This window comes from Heptranchias perlo, chromosome 30, assembly GCF_035084215.1.
Source record: "Heptranchias perlo isolate sHepPer1 chromosome 30, sHepPer1.hap1, whole genome shotgun sequence".
In the NCBI taxonomy this organism is placed as follows: domain Eukaryota; kingdom Metazoa; phylum Chordata; class Chondrichthyes; order Hexanchiformes; family Hexanchidae; genus Heptranchias; species Heptranchias perlo.
The window spans coordinates 6,879,089-6,899,150 of NC_090354.1; the positions used below are offsets into that span (position 1 = coordinate 6,879,089).

The following is a 20,062-nucleotide window of genomic DNA, read 5'->3' on the forward strand; positions in this document are numbered from 1 at the left end:
AAGGCGTTAAAGGGGATGTTCGCTGATGATTGCAAAGTGTTCAGTTCCATTCGCAACCCCTCAAATAATGAAGCAGTCCGAGCCCGCATGCAGCAAGACCTGGACAACACCCAGGCTTGGGCTCATAAGTGGCAAGTAACATTCACGCCCGACAAGTGCCAGGCAATGACCATCTCCAACAAGAGAGAGTCTAACCACCTCCCCTTGACATTCAACGGCATTACCATCGCCGAATCCCCCACCATCAACCTCCTGGGGGTCACCATTGACCAGAAACTTAACTGGACCAGCTGTATAAATACTGTGGCTACAAGAGCAGGTCAGAGGCTGGGTATTCTGTGGCGAGTGACTCACCTCCTGACTCCCCAAAGCCTTTCCACCATCTACAAGGCACAAGTCAGGAGTGTGATGGAATACTCTCCACTTGCCTGGATGAGTGCAGCTCCTACAACACTCAAGAAGCTCAACACCATCCAGGACAAAGCAGCCCGCTTGATTGGCACCCCATCCACCACCCTAAACATTCACTCCCTTCACCACCGGCGCACAGTGGCTGCAGTGTGTACCATCCACAGGATGCACTGCAGCAACTCGTCAAGGCTTCTTCGACAGCACCTCCCAAACCCGCGACCTCTACCACCTAGAAGGACAAGGGCAGCAGGCACATGGGAACAACACCACCTGCACGTTCCCCTCCAAGTCACACACCATCCCGACTTGGAAATATATCGCCATTCCTTCATCGTCGCTGGGTCAAAATCCTGGAACCCCCTTCCTAACTGCACTGTGGGAGAACCTTCACTACACGGACTGCAGCGGTTCAAGAAGGTGGCTCACCACCACCTTCTCAAGGGCAAATAGGGATGGGCAATAAATGCCGGCCTCGCTAGCGACGCCCACATCCCATGAACGAATAAAAAAATATATAAATGCAAGTTGTTTTTTTCTTTCAAATGTCCAGCATTTGAAGCTTTGAAAAAAATTTGTATTGTAGCACCCTCTGCTGCTTTCATACAGATGTGCACCTTTACATCGGAGCTGGTTGTGGGTAAAACTAAAAATGATTTGCTTGGTATTAAAAAGTGTCACTGCTATTATTGTTCATTCAACAGCTTTTGTCGGAGCCCAGGTCTGTCCTCCAAATTGGAAGTTCGCTGGTAACGTAGAAAGGCCTTTCTTCTTCTGTAGAATTGCCTCTAGTCCAGTCTCGAAAGGGGGGTTCTGGTTTCTATGTGGGCTGTCCAGAAATTTCTAAAATGAAAACTGGACGTTAAAAGTAATTCCCCTCCCCCCCACCGTTTCTGTATGTGAGTAGGTGGAGATATTAGTTATTAAGGTTTCAGATCAATTTTAGTCAGCAGCAAAGCAAATATCCAGTCCCTCACCACACAGTTGACTCCTGGTGCCCTCTGTAGTGGGCTAGCAAGCCCCTCTGTTGTAAAATAATTGATACAAAGCTTCCTACCTCCAGCATGGGAGCACCATCACCATAAGGACTGCAGCAGTTTAAGAAAAAAGCCCGCCACCATCATCTCCGGGCAATAGATGCGGCCTGGCCAGTGTCACATCACCCCAGGGTTGCCAACCCTCCAGGATTTGTCCTGGAGTCTCCAGGAATTAAAGATTAATCTCCTGGACACTGCTGCGAGCAAACACTCAGGAAAAAAAATCATCGGGGCATTAAAAAATATTCTGTGTTTCTTTTAATTTTCTTTCAACACTTCTGCTTATTAGTTATAAAAATATTAGAGACGGGAAAAGAAGGCTGTTTGGGCAGGATGGTTGAAGGCAGGAGATCATAGATCATAGGAATATGGCCAACCAGAGTTGGCAACCCTGCAGCCCCCAGAACAAATATTTTTTTTTTAAAAAACGGCACTGGAGCCCTGACCACCACCAATCCTGCATCTAACCTGGCTGTTGTCCGGCTTTGGACTTGGCAAAAGATGGTGATTCTACCCTTGTGGTACCTCTAGACCGCAGCACTGACAGCAGCGATGCAAGCAGGGAGCTGCAACTACACTGCCCCTCTGAATCGCTGTAGTGTGGGAGAAGTGCTGCCTCTGGCTGTGGTTTAATTGAAACGTCAGTGTCACCGCTGATCTCGGCAGCGTTGCTAACCCTCGCAATTCACTCGCCAATACCACGATTTTAGTGCTCCCCCCATTGACTCAGGCAGTTTAAAGAGGTAGCTACACTGCCAGTTCTGATGAAAGTTTATCGACCTGAAACGGCAACTCTGTTTCTCTCCCCACAGAAGCTGCCTGACCTGCTGAGTGTTTTCCAGCACTTTCTGTTTGTATTTCAGATTTCCAGCGTCCGCAGTATTTTGCTTTTGTCCTAATGAAGTAAAGAAAAATGGACTTGCTCTATTTGGTGGAGGATAATGAGAACATTGAAAATTGTGGGAAGATTATTCGAAGAGAGTGGCACTTGTATCTTTAAGATACTGAATATTAATACTGACTCTTTAGGGTAGCAAATGAGATGTGTGAGGATGACCATTGTTGCCTTACTCACATTATAACATGAGATGGTGATATAGTATTGCTGCCGTCCAGTTTATGCCTGTAAACGGGGTGGTAGTGGGATAAATTTGCAACAAAAAATGTCTCACTGACTTACTGCTGGAAATCCGCCCATTCTAATTATCGTGTGGATCTCGGTTTAGGTGACCAGTGCTAATGCTGGAAACAGGATGCAATGTATAAACCAATGTCACTAAAACAGATCATCTGGTCATTTATCTCTTTGTTGTTTGTGGGACCTTGCTGTGTGCAAATTGGCTGCCGCTTTTCCTATATTGCAACAGTGACTACACTTCAAAAGTACTTCATTGGCTGCAAAGCGCTTTGGGCCATCCTGAGGTCATGAAAGGTGCTAAAGCAATGCAAGTTCTTTCTTAAATAGGAGTCAAATGACCCAGTTAGGACCCCAACGCAATTTTCATGTCAATCAGGGCTACCAGCACTATTTCCTTAACTCGCCGACACTCCAGATCGGGAGACAGCCATTTAGTACCTTTTAAAGGGATCATTGTCTGCAGTAAGGGAAAGCTGGGTGCGGGCCTGGCACTCATTTTTCCCTTGATTTTTTAGGGAGTTTTGTGCCTTAACAGTTTCTTCAACATCGACTCCTTGCTGCCGGGCGTGCTCTTTAAATTTCTCCGATGCTGTGATAAGCTGCTCCAGTAACTCCCTCGATCCATGTTGTACACCTCTCCCAATCTCCACATCTATGGACTTCAATGGGAATGAAAATCAGGAGAGATGTGGAATGGGAGGCCAATCCTTTATCGTCCATTTTACACTATCACCCAAAGTCAAAATGACCCCCATTCAATGCTAATGAGGCCCGACCAAGAAAATCGATGGCCCCTCCTTGCCAACACCATCGAGCGGGCACGGTGGTTCCCTGCCCACTGCCTGCTCTGTTTACGCTGGAGATAAAGATTGTCCCCATGTCTAATGGAACCGTAACCTGCGCCATTAGCAACAGTGAATGTCAGGTCACGTCGCTGGACTGCATCAGATCCGTCCCAAAACTGAACTTAGAAAGAGAGAATTAACAATTTTTAAAAAACGGAATCAATAGAATAAGTGACATTTCCCAACACTGATTTAAGCAGAATTACAATTGGGCCCTGATTTGGATGATATTTTTTTACAGTCTAGCTCTTGTATCTTATTAGTTGAGTCACTGGTTATGGAATTCTAGTATCACACCAGTAGCTAGTTAATGATTACATCGACAGACCACATGCCCTCTGTAAAGTTGGCATAATGATGCCGTGTGCTGTCTCCCCAGGCTTTGTTACTGCCCAGGCAATTATGCCAAATCGTGTCTTTAATAGTGAATTACTTAATGCTGGTATGACTTGCAATAAGCTTTAGTAATCATGTTTGCAGGATGTGTTTTCTCAGTTCCCCACCTTGCAAACTACAATCACCATTTAATGAGCCATGGTTTTATGAGTCACTTTGGCCATATGTTCACTGCTACAGCTTCAGATGGAGGCCCAGATTATCATGGGAATTGTAGATCATATCTAACAGGGCAATCATACAGATCGTGTCCATAATTACATGACTGCCCCATGTGATCCCCGTTTTATCTCTGTAGGATTGAACTGGGCCAGTACCTCATTGGATGGTATCTAGAAGCACTCCCACCCCTTAATGTTCCCGACCTCCTCATCATTGAAGCCACATGAATTGAGACGTCATACAACAATTTGGGTTGCATTGCACCCGACTGTAACATAGATAAGTCATATGGTATTGCAAAGATGCAGAGGGCGATTGTGATACAAGCTGTAATAATGGAACACCAAGTTATGTTCTGTGCACGCCATTAATCTTCTAACTCTTATTTTAATGTGTAAACGGCAAACAATATAAGAAAAGGAAATTGATAGTGATACAATATCGCATATTGCAACATCAAAAGGAGTTTACGATCTCAGGCTTGATGTGAAAAAAAATAAAGGCTTGCATTTATACCTCAGGACGTCCCAAAGCGTTTTACAGCCAATAAAGTATTTTAGAAGTGTAGTCACTGTTGTAATGTAGGAAAACGTGACAGCCAATTTGCGCACAGCAAGATCCCACAAACAACAATGTGATAACGACCAGATAATCTGTTTTTATTGGTTTTGGTTTCAGGATAAATATTGGCCGGGTTGTGCCATGGGATTTTTTACGTTCACCTGAGAGGGCATACGGTGCCTCGGTTTAACGTCTCATCCGAAAGACTCCCTCAATACTGCACTGGAGTGTCAGCCTAGATTCTGTGCACAAATCCCTGGTGTGAGACTTGAACCCAAAACCTTCTGACACAGAGGTGAGAGTGCTTTCGGATGAGACGTTAAAGCGATTATTTTTTCATTATCATATTGCTGTTTGTGGGAGCTTGCTGTGTGCAAATAGGCTGCCGCGTTTCCTACATTACGCGTAGGAAATTGTGTCTGACAAACCTACTGGAGTTTTTTGAGGATGTAACTGGTAGAATAGATAAGGGAGAACCAGTGAATGTGGTGTATTTGAATTTTCAGAAGGCCTTTAGTAAAATCCCACATAAGAGTTTAGTGTGCAAAATTAAAGCACGTGGGATTGGGGGTGATGTACTGGCATAGATTGAAAATTGGTTAACAGACAGGAAACAGAGAGTAGGAATAAATGGGTCTTTTTCCTGGTAGCAGGCGGTGACCAGTGGGGTATCGCAGGGATCAGTGCTTAGGCCTCAGCTATTCACAATATATGTCAATGATTTGGATGAGGGAACCAAATGTAGTATTTCTAAGTTTGCTGACGACACAAAACTGGGTGGGATGGTGAGTTGTGAGGAGGATGCAAAGAGGCTTCATGGCAATTTAAACAAGTTGAGTGAGTGGGCAAATACATGGCAGATGCAGTATAACGTGGATAAATGTGAAGTTATCCGCTTCGGAAGGAAAAACAGAAAGGCAGAGTATTATTTAAATGGTGATAGATTGGGGAATGTTGATGTACAAAGGGACCTGAGTTTCCTTGTACACCAGTCACTGAAAGCAAACATGCAGGTGCAGCAAGCAGTTAGGAAGACAAATGGTATGTTGGCCTTCATTGCAAGAGGATTTGAGTACAGGAGCAAGGCTGTCTTACTGCAGTTATACAGGGCCTAGGTGAGACCACACCTGGAGTATTGTGTGCAGTTTTGGTCTCCTTACCTAAGAAAGGATATATTTGCCATAGAGGGAGTGCAGCGAAGGTTCACCAGACTGATTCCTGGGATGGCAGGACTGTCGTATGAGGAGAGATTGGGTTGACTAGGCCTGTATTCACTCGAGTTTAGAAGAATGAGAGGGGATCTCATTGAAACATATAAAATTCTGACAGGGCTAGACAGACTGGATGCAGGGAGGATGTTTCCCCTGGCTGGGGGTTCCAGAGCTAGGGATCACAGTCTCAGGATACGGGGTAGGACATTTAGGACTGAGATGAGGAGAAATTTCTTCACTCAGAGGGTGGTGAACCTGTGGAATTCTCTACCACAGAAGGCTGTGGAGGCCAAGTCGCTGAATATATTTAAGAAGGAAATAGGTAGATTTCTAGACACAGAAGGCATCAAGGGGTATGGGGAGAGAGCGGGAATATGGTATTGAGATAGAGGATCAGTCATGATCATATTGAATGGCGGAGCGGGCTCGAAGGGCCGAATGGCCTACTCCTACTCCAATTTTCTATGTTTCTATTACAACAGTGACCACACATCAAAAGTACTTCATTGGCTGTAAAGCGCTTTGGGAAGCCCTGAAGTTGTGAAAAGCACTGTGTAAATACAAGTTCTTTCTTTCGTTGCGTGGGGGTAGAACTGGGGACGTCGGCCGTGGTGCTGCAAAGCGATTGGCCTACTCAGAAACTGCACTTTCGTTTAAGATTGCACAAGTTGACATCAGTGCAGATCCGATGGTCTCCTGGCCGCACTCCTGCAATCCTCCAGCTGCCTTTATCAGTTTAAGTTTAGAGATTGATTTTTAAAATTATTTGTTCATGGGATGTGGGCATCGCTGGCGAGGCCGGCATTTATTGTCCATCCCTAATTGCCCTTGAGAAGGTGGCGGTGAGCCGCTTTCTTGAATCGCTGCAGTCCGTGTGGTGACGGTTCTCCCACAGTGCTGTTAGGAAGGGAGTTCCAGGATTTTGACCCAGCGACGATGAAGGTACGGCCGATATATTTTCAAGTCGGGATAGCATTAGACTTGGAGGGGAACGTGCAGGTGGTGTTGTTCCCATGTCCCTGCTGCTCTTGTCCTTCTAGGTGGTAGAGGTCGCGGGTTTGGGAGGTGCTGTCGAAGAAGCCTTGGCGAGTTACTGCGGTGCATCCTGTGGATGGTACACACTGCAGCCACTTTGCGCCGATGGTGAAGGGAGTGAATGTTTAGGGTGGTGGATGGGGTGCCAATCAAGCGGGCTGCTTTGTCCTGGATGGTGTCGAGCTTCTTGAGTGTTGTTGGAGCTGCACTCATCCAGGCAAGTGGAGAGTATTCCAATCACACTCCTGACTGTGCCTTGTAGATGGTGGAAAGGCTTTGGGGAGTCAGGAGGCGAGTCACTCACCGCAGAATACCCAGCCTCTGACCTGCTCTTGTAGCGACAGTATTTATATGGCTGGCCCAGTTAAGTTTTTGATTAAGATTAAAAAGAAAAGAAAACACCTTTTTCAACCGGGGGGTGGGGGGAAATATAATGGGGGTAAATTTAATCCTGGGAAACTCTGGATCAGTTGGAATGCTGGTTTTACACCCTGCACCCCGCCCAAAATTGACTTCAATGGAGAGTAAAATGGGGCTGGTTGTAAAACCAGCTTTCCACCTGATCCTGTCAGTTTTCCAACAAGCAGATTAGGTTAAAATTGCTCCCATATAAACTGACGTGGAAAGTGCACTATTTAAACAAACTGGGAAACAAGGACACTTAAAAGTTTTAAATGTAGAAAGCTTGAAGATATTCATGAGAATCTTTCTCCTGGTCCAGTTCTATCACTATTTCATCCAGCTCCAGTGCACGCAGAAATCACAGACTGACCTCACATGTAAAACATAGATTTTTTTTTTTCCCCTGCATTTCTTCCAGTAAAGAGAAAGGAATGGAGTTTGGGATCTATACTAAGCCAGCGTTGACATTTAAAGCCAACAAACTCAAGAGAGTGATAGTAAATTAAATCGGAATCCAATTCCATTTTAGTACCGTGTAGTCCTCGAGTCTGGAAAACGTCTGAGTGCTCAAGATTCTCAGAGGTTACTACAGGTTGGGGGTTTTAAAGAGGCACTGTTAGTATATCGTAACTTGTAAAACTAACCAAAATAAAAAGCACCAGCTGGTATCCAAGATGGGAAAAGTTTTCAAGTCTGCCGTAATCTTTACGATGTCACTGCTCTGAAATGTTTCAACACAACAATCTTTACATTAGGAAGCTTGAGCTATTGAGCATGTGCAGGTCTACATGTCCACCTACATGTCTGATTGGTGGGTGGAATGAGTGTCAGCTGGGCTCAGCCTGTCGCCCTCTATCCTCTGGGTCAGAACGCTGCGGTTTCATCAGCCTCAGACACCTCAGTTTTGAGGAATGCATTTTCAGAGGCGCAGTTCTTTGGATGAGATGTCAAACCGAGGTTGAGGTGACCGGTAATGCGGTATTCTGGAAGGATGATATCAAATGGGCTGAGGGCCTTCTTCATTTGAATATATCTTGTGGACAAAGGATCAAAGGTAGACACACCAACAATATAATAAAAATAAAGGTGGTACTTTGGCACTGGATGTCACTAGTACATTAAAAAAAGGATCTAGACACACTGGAGAAAGTGCAAAAAAGATTTACAAGGATGATACCAGAACTGAAAGGGTACAACTATCAGGAAAGAGAAAAAGAGATAAGAGAAGATTGGGAGGTGATCGGATAGAGGTCTATAAAATTATGAAGGGGTTCGATAGGGTAGAACTGGAGAAGATGTTTCTACTTGTGGGGGAGTCAAAAACTAGGGGCCATTAATATAGATAGTCACTAATAATTCCAATAAGGAACTCAGGAGAAACTTCTTTACCCAGAGAGCAGTGAGAATGTGGATCTCACTACCGCATGGAGTGGTTGAGGCGATTAGCATAAGGGGAAGCTGAATAAGTACATGAAGGGGAAAGGAACAGAAGGATATTGGTTAGAGCACACTTTGAATACTGCGAACAGTTCTGGTCTCCATATTATAAAAAGGGTATAGAGGCACTGGAGAAGGTGCAAAAAAGATTGACTAGGATGATACCAGAACTGAGAGGTTATAACTATCAGGAAAGATTGAACAGGCTGGACTCATTTCTCTAGAAAAGAGAAGACTGAGGGGTCACCTGAGGGGTCTTTAAGATTATGAAAGGGTTTGATAGGGTCGACGTAGAGAAGATGTTTCCACTTGCAGGAGAGACCAGAACGAGGGGCCATAAATATAAGATAGTCACTAATAAATGCAATAGGGAATTCAGAAGAAAATTCTTTACCCAGAGAGCAGTTAGAATGTGGAACTCGCCACCGCAAGGAGTAGTTGAGGCGACTAGCAAAGATGCATTTAAGGGGAAGCTAGATAAACACATGAGGAAGAAATGAACAGAAGGATATGCTGATAGGGTTAGATGAGGTAAGGTGGGAGGAGAGTCGTGTGGACCATAAACACTGGCATAGACCAGTTGGTCCCAATGGCCAACTTCTGTGCTGTAAAATTCTATGTAATTCTACGTAACTACACACTATCTGCCTTTCCTTAGCTTAACTACCTAATTTGCCCAGGTCGTTTTTAATGTTATCAATTTCTATTAAACGTTTCTATTTCTGATTTCCTCTTCTGTAGACAGGGACTCTTGCTGGGGTACAGTTCTATAGCTTTCCAGTATTTAATACAAGGAAATTAGAACTAGGCCATTTAGCAGTGAAATCAGGAAGCACATTTTCACTGCAGTGGAAATCTGGAACTTGCTCCCCTAAAAGGCTGTGGATGTTGGGTCAAATGAAATTTTCAAGATTGAGATCAATAGATTTTTTTCTTGGGTAAGGGTATCAAGTGATAGGGGAGAAAGGCAGGTAAATGGAGTTGAGGTACAGATCAGCCATGATCTAATGGTGGGACAGGCTCGAGGGTCTGAATGGCCTACTTCTCTACCTCGGAGGGCTGTGGATGCTCAGTTGTTGGGTGCATTTAAGACTGAGATCGATAGGTTTTTGGACTCGAAGGGAATCAAGGGACACGGGGATCGGGTGGGAAAGTGCAGTCGAGGTCGAAGATCAACCATGATCTTATTGAATGGCGGAGCAGGTTCGAGGGACCGTATGGCCTACTCCTGCTCCTACTTCTTATGTTCCTAGAATCATACAGCACAGGAGTCCATCCAGCTCTTGATAGCTCTTTGAAAGTCCTATCCAATTAGTCCCACTCCTCTGTTTTTTCCCCATAGCCCTGCAAATTTTTGCTTTTCAAATCGATATCAAATTACCTTTTGAAAGTCACTGTTGAATCTGCTTCCACCACCCTTTCAGGCAGTACATTCCAGATCACAACAACTCGCTGCGTAAAAAAAATTCTTACATCCCTTCTGGTTCCATTGCCAATTATCTTAAATCTGTGCCCTCTGGTTACCGATAACGGAAACAGTTTCTCCCTATCCATTCTTCCAAAACCCTCCATTATTTTGAACACCTGTATTAAATCTCACCCTCAACCTTCTCTGCTTTAAGAATAATATTTTTTTTTAATATATGGATGCAAGATCCAAGGGGGAGATTTTGCAATAGAAACACAGCAACATTTTATTTTGGAATAGAAGCATAGTGTCCAATTCTGGGCACCCAGACTTTAGGAAGGCTTTGGAGAGGGTGCAGAGGAGACTTAACTGAAGTCCCTCATCCCTGGTACCATTCCAGTTAAGTCTCCTCTGCACCCTCTCCAAAGCCTTCCTAAAGTCTGGGTGCCCAGAATTGGACACTATGCTTCTATTCCAAAATAAAATGTTGCTATGTTTCTATTGCAAAATCTTCCCCTTGGATCCTGCATCCATATAATAAAAATCTTAGCATTTTCCCATTTCCTCTGTTGCTTTCCCTGAGACCCACGTGAACCAGGCAAATGGAGCACGTTTGGTTCATGCAGCGCCGCGTTGACGTCATCACGTAAAACGTAGGTGGAATGTAGCATTCCGAGCCATGGTGGAGTAAGAAAAGCTTTTCCCTGAATTTAAGCTCTTATTCCTTGCGAACTGAATCAAAAGAAACATCTTAAAGACGAATACGTGATATTTTATTGTTATTGCGATGTCGGTGTGCAGTTAAGGGCTGCTTGCAAGGCTGAGATTGAGCTGTTCTAACCTCGTCTTCCCCCCCCCCCTCTTTCTCTGGAGCAGATGGATCCTTCCGAGAGTGGGGGGGGGGGGGTATGAGCGGTGGGTTCTGCGCATGCTCGGTCTTTTTCGGTGAGCGAGACGCGGCCGCCATGAGGTGAGTGGGACGGAGCGCCCGGGGCCTCGGGGGTCTCCCCGGGGAGAGAGGGGAGGCAGCCGGCGCACACACACACACACAGAGAGGGGGGGGGACTATCGAGTCCTTCGCGGCCGGAGAGAGCGCGTTTACCGGGGAGGCAAAGACTTCCCCGAGAGACCCAGGCCTGCGGCCTAGTCATCCACGCAGCCGTGCGACAGGCGCGGGGCGACGGTACTCGGCCTGCTCGTTCCCCGCCCAGGGGGAGGAAGGCCAGAGCGGTGGTGGGGTGGGGTGGGGTGGGGGGGTTTAATTAGACACCGCGGCCTTCCTTCCCCCCCCCCCCCCCCCACCCCGGGCCTGGGCCGCGGGTAGAGTGAAGGCCCGCCCCAAGGCAAGAAAGCGGTCACTCGGGGCCGCCGGCGGCGGTGGCAGCCCCTGGAGGCCGGGCTCGGCAGCTGTTGACCCCGCTCAGCATCTGTCCTGGTCACGGGAATCGCGAGGGACCCACTGGAGGTTTAGAATCAGCATAGCAGGAGGCCATTCGGCCCATCGTGCCTGTACTGGCTCTTTGAAAGGATTGTCCAATTAGTTGCATTCTCACCCTTGCAGGCGGCGTGTTCCAGATCATAGCTCACCGTGTAAAGAAATTTCTCCTCCTCTCACCACCAATTATCTGAAAATCTGTGCCCCCCCTGCCAGTGGAAACATCCCCTCATGATTTTTGAACATCTCTTCAATCTGCCCGTACCTTTTTCTGCTCTTGCGGAGAACGCTCCCAGCTTCTCTGGTCTCTCCGCATAACCGGAGTCCATCATTCTGGTAAATCTCCTCTGCACCTCCTCCGAGGCCTTGACATCCTTCCTAAAGTGTGGTGCCCAGAATTGGACACAATGCTCCAGCTGAGACCTAACCTATAATTTATAAAGGTTCAGCATAACTTACTTACTTTTTGTACACTCTGCCTCTATTTATAAAGCTACTGTGTACTTTTTTAACAACCATATAAACTTGCCCTGCCATCTTCAAATTGGGATCGGTGTTCCATTTTATATAGTTAGAGGTGGACTGATTGGTATTTAATTTCAATTGTAAGTAAAGGGTGCTCAAACCTGTGGCCTGTGATTAAGTGGCTGGCATTTAGGTCCAGGATTTTTTGGGAGAGGGCAGAAATGAATTTTGCATTGAATCCATTTTCCACACAGGATATTAAAACAGCTTAAAGGGTGGTAAATATTGGATTTTTATTTTATTAAATAAAGGAAGTAACACATTCCTCTCTGGAAACTGGGCAGGTTGCATCTGTAAAACTTTAAGCTCTTCATATTACCAAGGAATTGCTGTTTCAATAAAGGTTTTCTATTAGATTATTTCATTGACTGTAATTTTGTTTTTTGTTGTCTTTTCTCAATGAGCCTTTCCAAACTGAACAGCGTCTCAAGTTTGATTTGTGTTTTAGATTTTGGTAGCTGGCAGTAAGTCTCCTGGTTTCCTACAGGAGGATCTCTAGCAGAATGAGGCTTCAAATGGTATTTTCTGCATGCAGGTCCAGAAGTACTAGCACACTGCATTTGAAAAGGGAGTCTTTATTTGTACAAATCCAGGTTAAGTCACTCTGTCCAAGATTGATGGCTGGGATTGGTGCAACTTAATTGCATTTCTTTATAGGTAGCGGCTAAGAGATTATAAGTGTAAGTTCTCTAAAGTGATGGATGTCAATGCTGGGAAAACAAAACCTTTCCTCAACATTGAGTGTTTGTTTAAAGCACAGGTTAGATGCAGTGTAAAGCTCGACAGTATACACCCTATCCCCCCTGCACCAATAGTATAGAATTTCCATTCATTGTACACCTATCTAGCTGGTTCATGCAGTACAGAGCTATGGGGAATTCTGCAGTACACAGGTGTCCTTAAGTCTGCCCAAGTTCATTCCACTTGGAATATTTCCAGCTGTCTGATACTTTCATCCCATTAATAGAGGCTGAATTCAACTTCAAGAAACAGAGGAAAAGACCAGTGTTCAGATTCATACTACTGTAGATTAAAATTTCCATCTTCAGAAAACACGTGACAACACGTCTACAATGTACATTATTGATACAGCCACTATTTTGCTGTTTGTTTTAATGGAAAATTGGATGGAATATGATTCTCAAATCACTAATAAAATTCCATTAGTCATGAAATGACATTTGATTTATTCAATGGCCCTGATCAATTTCTTCAATTTGATTTTCTTCCGGAGCTTTGCTCTCAATGCACTTGTCCTTGTTCCTGTCCCCCTCTCCCACTTGCACATTTCCTTTAAAGGATGGCCTTGGTGGGATTGATCCCAAGTATGCCTCTTATATATTAAGAGCTCCTGGATCATAATATCTTCATTATCTGTTGATATCTCAGTTTGAAAGTGCACATAATGTGTGGAAACCTTGCTTCTCCAGGCAAACTGTTACCTTATTGCATCTAATGTGTAACTAGAAAATGAAATGGGGGGGGAATGGAATATGCCAGCAGCATATTCTGCATTGGCACAATTCAGATAGCCTTTGGACAGTCTGTGATCGGTTTGGTTTTATGACATCATTAATGGGGTGAATTGTAATGTCATGCTAGTAGCTCAGCCTGCAACCATCTGTTCTTTGTACCTGGACAACTAGAACCAATGTGTTTATCAATGTACGCTTTTAGAAATCTAAACAAACTGTTTTGTACTCAACTCTTTTTTTTAATATAGTATGCTCAGGCTTCAAAAAAGGCTTGCCTCCAGCGTTTTGCGCTGTGGCAAAAAGAAGGTATGGCTGGATCCCAACGAAACCAATGAGATTGCCAATGCCAACTCTCGTAAGTAAAAGTTTTATTCTAACCAAGAGGGAAGGGTTTGCTTGCAGTTATTTTCCTCAATGTCTTGTGCCAGTAATCCTTCTGGTTCATCTCATTAGATTGTGCTAGACTTGGATGGCTTTTTTAAGTTATTCTCTGTCTGCCCCCTCAAATGGATGCAACAGATCCCATAGCACAATTCAAAAGAAGAGCTGGGGAGTTCTCATCGTGTCTTGGCCAACATTTATCTTTCAACCAGTACCACTAAAACAAATCATCTGGTCATTTATTTCATTGTTGCTTATGAGACCATGCTGTATGTAAACAGGCTGCTATATTTGCCTACATTACAACAACGACTGCACTTCAAAAAGTACTTAATTGGTTGTGAATTATTTTGTGCCGTCCTAAGGATGTGAAAGACGCTATCTAAATGCATGTTCTTTTTTCTTTACCGCTGATGAATTTTAAGGGTCCTCCGTGTTTTATAGCCCTGGTTTTTTTCCTAAATAAGATCCTTTTTGTCCTGTCAACATAACCTATAGCAAGGGGGGGTTGTACTTGATTTGCAGGCTTGGTTGTGTACACTGCTAAGCCTTTTAGTCTGGTTTGTTGCATATGATTATAGTGATAGACTCTTTGCCATTGAGCAGTTGAAACTGCAACGTTAGCTTGAAAACAATCCTATAATTTCATTAGAGCATTCATATTTACAGTTACTGAAACAAAATACTGCGTAATCCGGACAAGTGACTTTGCTTCTGTTGCAAAGTTGACCTTAATGTATAAAATTTTGTTTACTTACCAGATGCATTGATGGACTATGAGGAGTTATGTCTAACAAACTTTCTTCCCCTGTGCAGGCCAGCAGATCAGAAAATTGGTTAAAGATGGTCTGATTATCCGCAAGCCCGTGACTGTACACTCCCGTGCTCGATGCAGGAAGAACACTCTTGCACGCAGGAAGGGCCGACACATGGGCGTCGGTGAGTACCACTTTTGCCTTCACGATAGGGAATAAAAATGTTATGAGCTCATCTTAGGAACAGGAGTAGGCCATTCGGCCCCTTGTGCCTGCTCCGCCATTTGATAAGATCATGGCTGATCTGTGATGTAACTCCATATACCTGCCTTTGGCCCATATCCCTTAATACCTTTGGTTGCCAAAAAGCTATCTATCTCGCATTTAAATTTAGCAATTGAGCTAGTATCTTATGTGACTCTTTGGTGAAAATTATTCTGGTGGTGAATGAAGTGTAATAACTATAAACCTTAAATCTAGTGCTTTGAAATTCATAGTACTTAATTTTGCAGTAGGCAAATAAAAGTTTATCGATATTAGCCAGTGACTCGTTTTAGCAGTGAATTTAACCCTTGGTGACCCCCCCCCCCCAACCACTACCACCAAAGTAGCGCCCTGAGAGTTTAGAACTGCAGTAGTTAGTACCCATCTGCTGTCCAAAGATAATGAATTGCAGTGCAGATTCACCAGAATGTTACCAGGGCTCCAAGGAAGAGATTACATAAACTAGGCTTGTATTCCCTGGTTAAGGGGTGATTTGATTGAGGTTTTTAGGAATGGACAGGGTAGATAGAGACTTTTTCTGCTGCTGGGGATAGTCTAGGACAAGGGGACATAACCTTAAAATCTGAGCCAGGCCATTCAGGAGAGAAGTTAGGAAACACTTCTCCACACAAAGGTTGGTAGAAGTATGGACCCCTCTCCCACAAAAAGCTATTGATGCTAGCTCAATTAATAACTTCAAATCTGAGATCGATAGATTTTTGCTAGCCAAGGGTATTAAGGGATATGGAGCCAAAGCTGATGGATGGAGTGAGGATACAGATCAGCCATGATCTCGTTGAATGGCGGAACAGTCTCGAGGGGCTGAATGACCTCCTGTTCGTATGTACAATCATTTTTTGCCTGAGATGGAGTTCTTATTGACATTCGAGTCCAGAAGACTGTGGCCTGGGGAGGGCATACGGTGGGTTGGAGCAGTGGCTTCACTTCTGCCGTATAGAATTGAGTGCAGTAAAGGTGCCTTTAGTTGGTGATATTTAAGCCTGTTGCCACGTGATGGGGGGGCTCAATAACACAACTTTAGTTTGTACACGTGGGATGTTTTTAATGAGGAACTGATTTGTGAATGGGTCCATGATGCTCTAGGCTGCTGGTGCTACAGGGTCCATCATCTTTATAGTATCGTGGATTGTGTACCAAACATCTGTACAAGGTCAATGGTCAGAATTTCACAACAGGCAACTTTATTTCCTGAGTCCTGTGCTTCCTCAGTGACTGAGAAAGTCATCTTAATACTCAGTCTGCAATTAGAAAAAGATGGTAGCCTGTGCTGCCAGGGATAGTAATTTTGTTGCTGCCTGTGGTGGTGTCAGGTGCCGTTCGGCCCATTTTTTCCCATCCAGCTAGACAGGTGCTATATTCTCCACATTGTAGATAATTGTTAAATAATTCCAGAGTTTTCACCTCTACAACTAATCATGGAAGCTCATTCCATGTGTTGATTGCTCTTTGTGTGAAGACCATCACTCTGTTATCAGTCTGAAGTTTACTAGTTTGAACCTGTATTCCCTTGTCTTGCTTTCAATTTAATTTAAAATAATATCCCAGCCAAACCCTTACTCTCTCCCATCCTGGTTGACCTGCTACGACCCCCATCTTTGCTCCCTTAAGTCCAAGGACAGCAGACTTGAAACATATATGGCACACAACTAGTTTAACCATTCATTGCCAGATCCAGGTGGACCACATCAAGCACTATCTGGTCCAGATCTCCTCTGCCAAAACTGCTCACCGGTCCACGGTCGTCCTGGGCTGCAAAGATAACCTCCGGCTTTTCTCCACTACCAACAATCTCTTCAACCCCTCTCCTCTGCCGCCGCCACTGTCACCTCCAACAAGTGCGAGGAGCTCATGGGACTTCTTTGTCAAGAAGATTGAGACCGTCCTTTCTGCTGCATCCCTCCCTTGCCCACCAAGCTACGGTTCCCCCAATTCAACCGTCATAATATTGTCCGTCTCCGCCCCTGTCTCAGCCCATCTGCTGCTGAAATCTTTATCTGTGCTTTTGTTACTTCCAGACTGACTATTCCAATGCTCCCCTAGTTGACCTCCCATCTGCCAGCCTCCATAAACTTAAACTCATCCAGAACTCTGCTGCCTGTATCCTAACTTGCACTACTTCCGGCTCAGCCCTGTGCTCGCTGACCTACATTGGCCTCTGGTCCAACAGCGCTTGATTTTAAAATTCTCACGTTCAACTGCTTCCCTGGCCTCCACCCATCGTATCTTTCTAACCTCCGACAGCCCTTCAAGAGCTCTGTTCCTCCAACTCTCGCCTTTAATGCATCCCCTACTCCTTTCGCCCCATCACTGGCGGACGTGCCTTCAGCCGTCTGGGCCCTAAGCTCTGGAATTCCCTCCCTCCTCCTTTAAGACCCTTAAAACCTACATCTTCAACCATCTGAATATCTCCTCCTTTGGCGTGGTGTCAGTTTGTGTCTGATTACACTACTGCGAAGCGCCTTGATACTTTCCTACGCTAAATGCAAGTTGTTGTATTCCAGCTTCACCTTGTCTATGCACTTAACTATCTTGAATAACTCACATATCACCTCGGATGCCTCCTTTGCAGGCTAAAAAGCTCAATTCCTCATAGCTTACACTAGGGATCAGCCTTGTAGCTGTTTGCATCTTGTTTCTCGGTGGCTGGAACTGGACACAGTACTCGAGGTGCAGTCTGACTCCGAGCGCTGATCATTTGATCTCGACTTCTTGGATTTGTATTTTATTCCAGCTGTGTAGGTCAACATTCTGTTGGCTTTGATTGCTGCATTGTGATGCAGTGATTGGAGATTTAAGTCTGTTAAATGTGCTCTTTCTGTTTATTGGTGTGTCCCTAATTAGGTAAGAGAAAAGGTACAGCCAATGCCCGTATGCCTGAGAAACTGTCCTGGATGAGGAGAATGAGAATTCTGAGGCGTCTGCTTCGCAGATACAGGGAGTCCAAGAAGATTGATCGGCACATGTAAGATTTCTTGCTGTTTATTATCTCTGGCAGAACTATTCTCTGAAGGAGGTGAACTGGCCTGAGGTTGGTTTTGGTGTGCATGCAGCCTTCTACTTTGCCTAAGTACTTAACTCGTATATGAATCTGGACTCTCCTGTCTTGCCCTGATGCCATGTGTGCTATCAGTTGCTGGGTAGTCTGGCTTGAATTTCTCCCTAAACCAGAGATGCTAGGACTACTTGTAATGTGCCCCCACTGTCTCCCTGGCCCACATCAGCTAACTGAGTCCAATGGAATCTTTCTCACCAGGAAGTCCTAAGCAAACTAACCGCAACCGTTTACCTGCAATCTGCAGTGTACAATAGAATTGTCCTTTTGAATACAAAGTCACTTCTGTTCTCAACAGATCTCTGTTCCATACAGCCTTTTGAGGTGGCTTAACATAAGAGTTTACTAGTGGTGAGCTGAATTCTGACTTGTGTTTTTCCACAAAATTGCCAGGCTAGCCCACTCAGCTCCTTTTATGCTTGGCTCTTGCGCTTTCAATTACTTATGTCCTGGCGTTGTCTTGCTGCCTGGGCAGTCTTGGAATATCTCTGGATTTTCCAGTAGCTAATGGCTTATTTTTGTAGGTTTTTTAAAAACGTCAGGGCTTCCATGTTAGAAAGTTATTCTGGTAAGTGACATTGAAATACCTTGAATTCCCCTTTGACTTGAGTAATTAGAAATGTAGCACAAGGCCTATGATGGTTAATGTGGCAGTGACAGCTCTGATTTCAAAATTTGAAATGCAAATTCACGGATCTTGTGTTAAATATTTCAGAACTGCTTTCAAGCGATTCCAGAAATCCTGAATGATTAGTTTGTCATGTTCAAGGTTTAGACTAAGATTGAAAATGGGTATTTAATTTCTATCCACACTGCATTAACCTGGCAGATAATGAGAATTCTTCACTTATGAAATGAACTGAGAGTTGCTCTATCCTTCCAGCTATTTCGATATGATGCCACTACCTGGCAATATTGTGAAGAGATGTGTGAACTTTTTTTTTCACATTGCACCCTTTCAGGTACCACAGCCTGTATCTGAAGGTGAAGGGTAATGTGTTCAAGAATAAGCGTATCTTGATGGAGCACATTCACAAGCTGAAGGCAGACAAGGCTCGCAAGAAGCTTCTGGCGTAAGTACTTTGCAAAGATCAGCGAGATGTATGCTGTTTGGCATTTTGGAATTGAGATAGCAGTTCAGAGTTGCACTTGAAGGTATAACCTTTGCCTGTTTTCTAATTGGAGACCTTTAAGCTTATGCACCTTAATGTATTTTAAAGTCTTGTGTAATCCTGAATCTGTCTTGTATTGGTTTTCAGAGAAGTTCACTTAAAAATGGATTCTGTTCTTTGCACTTGTATTGCACTAGTTGCTATGGGTATTGATCTGCGATCATTCGCTATTCTAACTAAAACCTAAACTATTAGATGTGTTGCTGTTTAGATAGAGATTAATACGGTTATTAACTTGTAAGAGGTACTTAACCTGGTAACAATGCTGACCAGAGTTCATTGTGTTGCAGTGACCAGGCTGAAGCTCGCAGATCCAGGACCAAGGAAGCTCGCAAGCGCCGTGAAGAGCGTCTGCAAGCCAAGAAGGAAGAGATCATTAAGACTCTGTCCAAGGAAGAAGAGTCTAAAAAATAAACTGATCCCCTTGTACAGACTTGCAAATTAATTAAAAAATTGGTCGTTGTATCAACTCGGTTGTGATTTTCTTTTGTGCTGACTGAGTATGAATATCAGTTTGAAGTTACATTATAGAATTAACGTTCGGACTACTGATATTTAACTGTAACCACAGGGAGAGCTTTACAAGTATATTAAGAACTTGGATGTGTGGGAGCTGTTTGGACCGGGCCAAATTAGGATGGAAATCTCCTTTCTCAGTTAGCTGAAAGTCTTAAATAAAATTTTAATCCAGATGGGTATGTTTCCATTGCACAAATCTGAATCGATTCTTGTCCGACATCAAAGTGTGACTGTTATAAAGTAAGTTGTGTTAATGAGGGTGTGCTCATGAGGTGAAGAGGAGGGTGACGTGTATGCTGCCGCTGACTTGATGTGTTCCTCATCTCAAATACACCCTTCAATCACTTTTTAAAAAGGAAAAGCATTTTAGAACTGACATTAGACATATCGAGGGCAGGAGTGTCTGTGGCAGGCAATTGTTCA

General features: G+C 44.3%; 1 protein-coding gene across 1 annotated transcript; it reads left to right on the plus strand.

Moving 5' to 3' along the window:
- The first annotated feature begins 10,922 nt into the window (after positions 1-10,922).
- On the plus strand, positions 10,923-19,589 carry rpl19 (ribosomal protein L19). Its single transcript, XM_067968802.1, has 6 exons — positions 10,923-11,010; positions 13,724-13,830; positions 14,673-14,795; positions 17,738-17,858; positions 18,911-19,021; positions 19,411-19,589. Exons 1-6 carry the CDS (start codon positions 10,949-10,951, stop codon positions 19,532-19,534), a joined length of 648 nt encoding a protein of 215 aa, XP_067824903.1. The 5' UTR covers positions 10,923-10,948; the 3' UTR covers positions 19,535-19,589.
- The last annotated feature ends 473 nt before the right edge of the window (positions 19,590-20,062 follow it).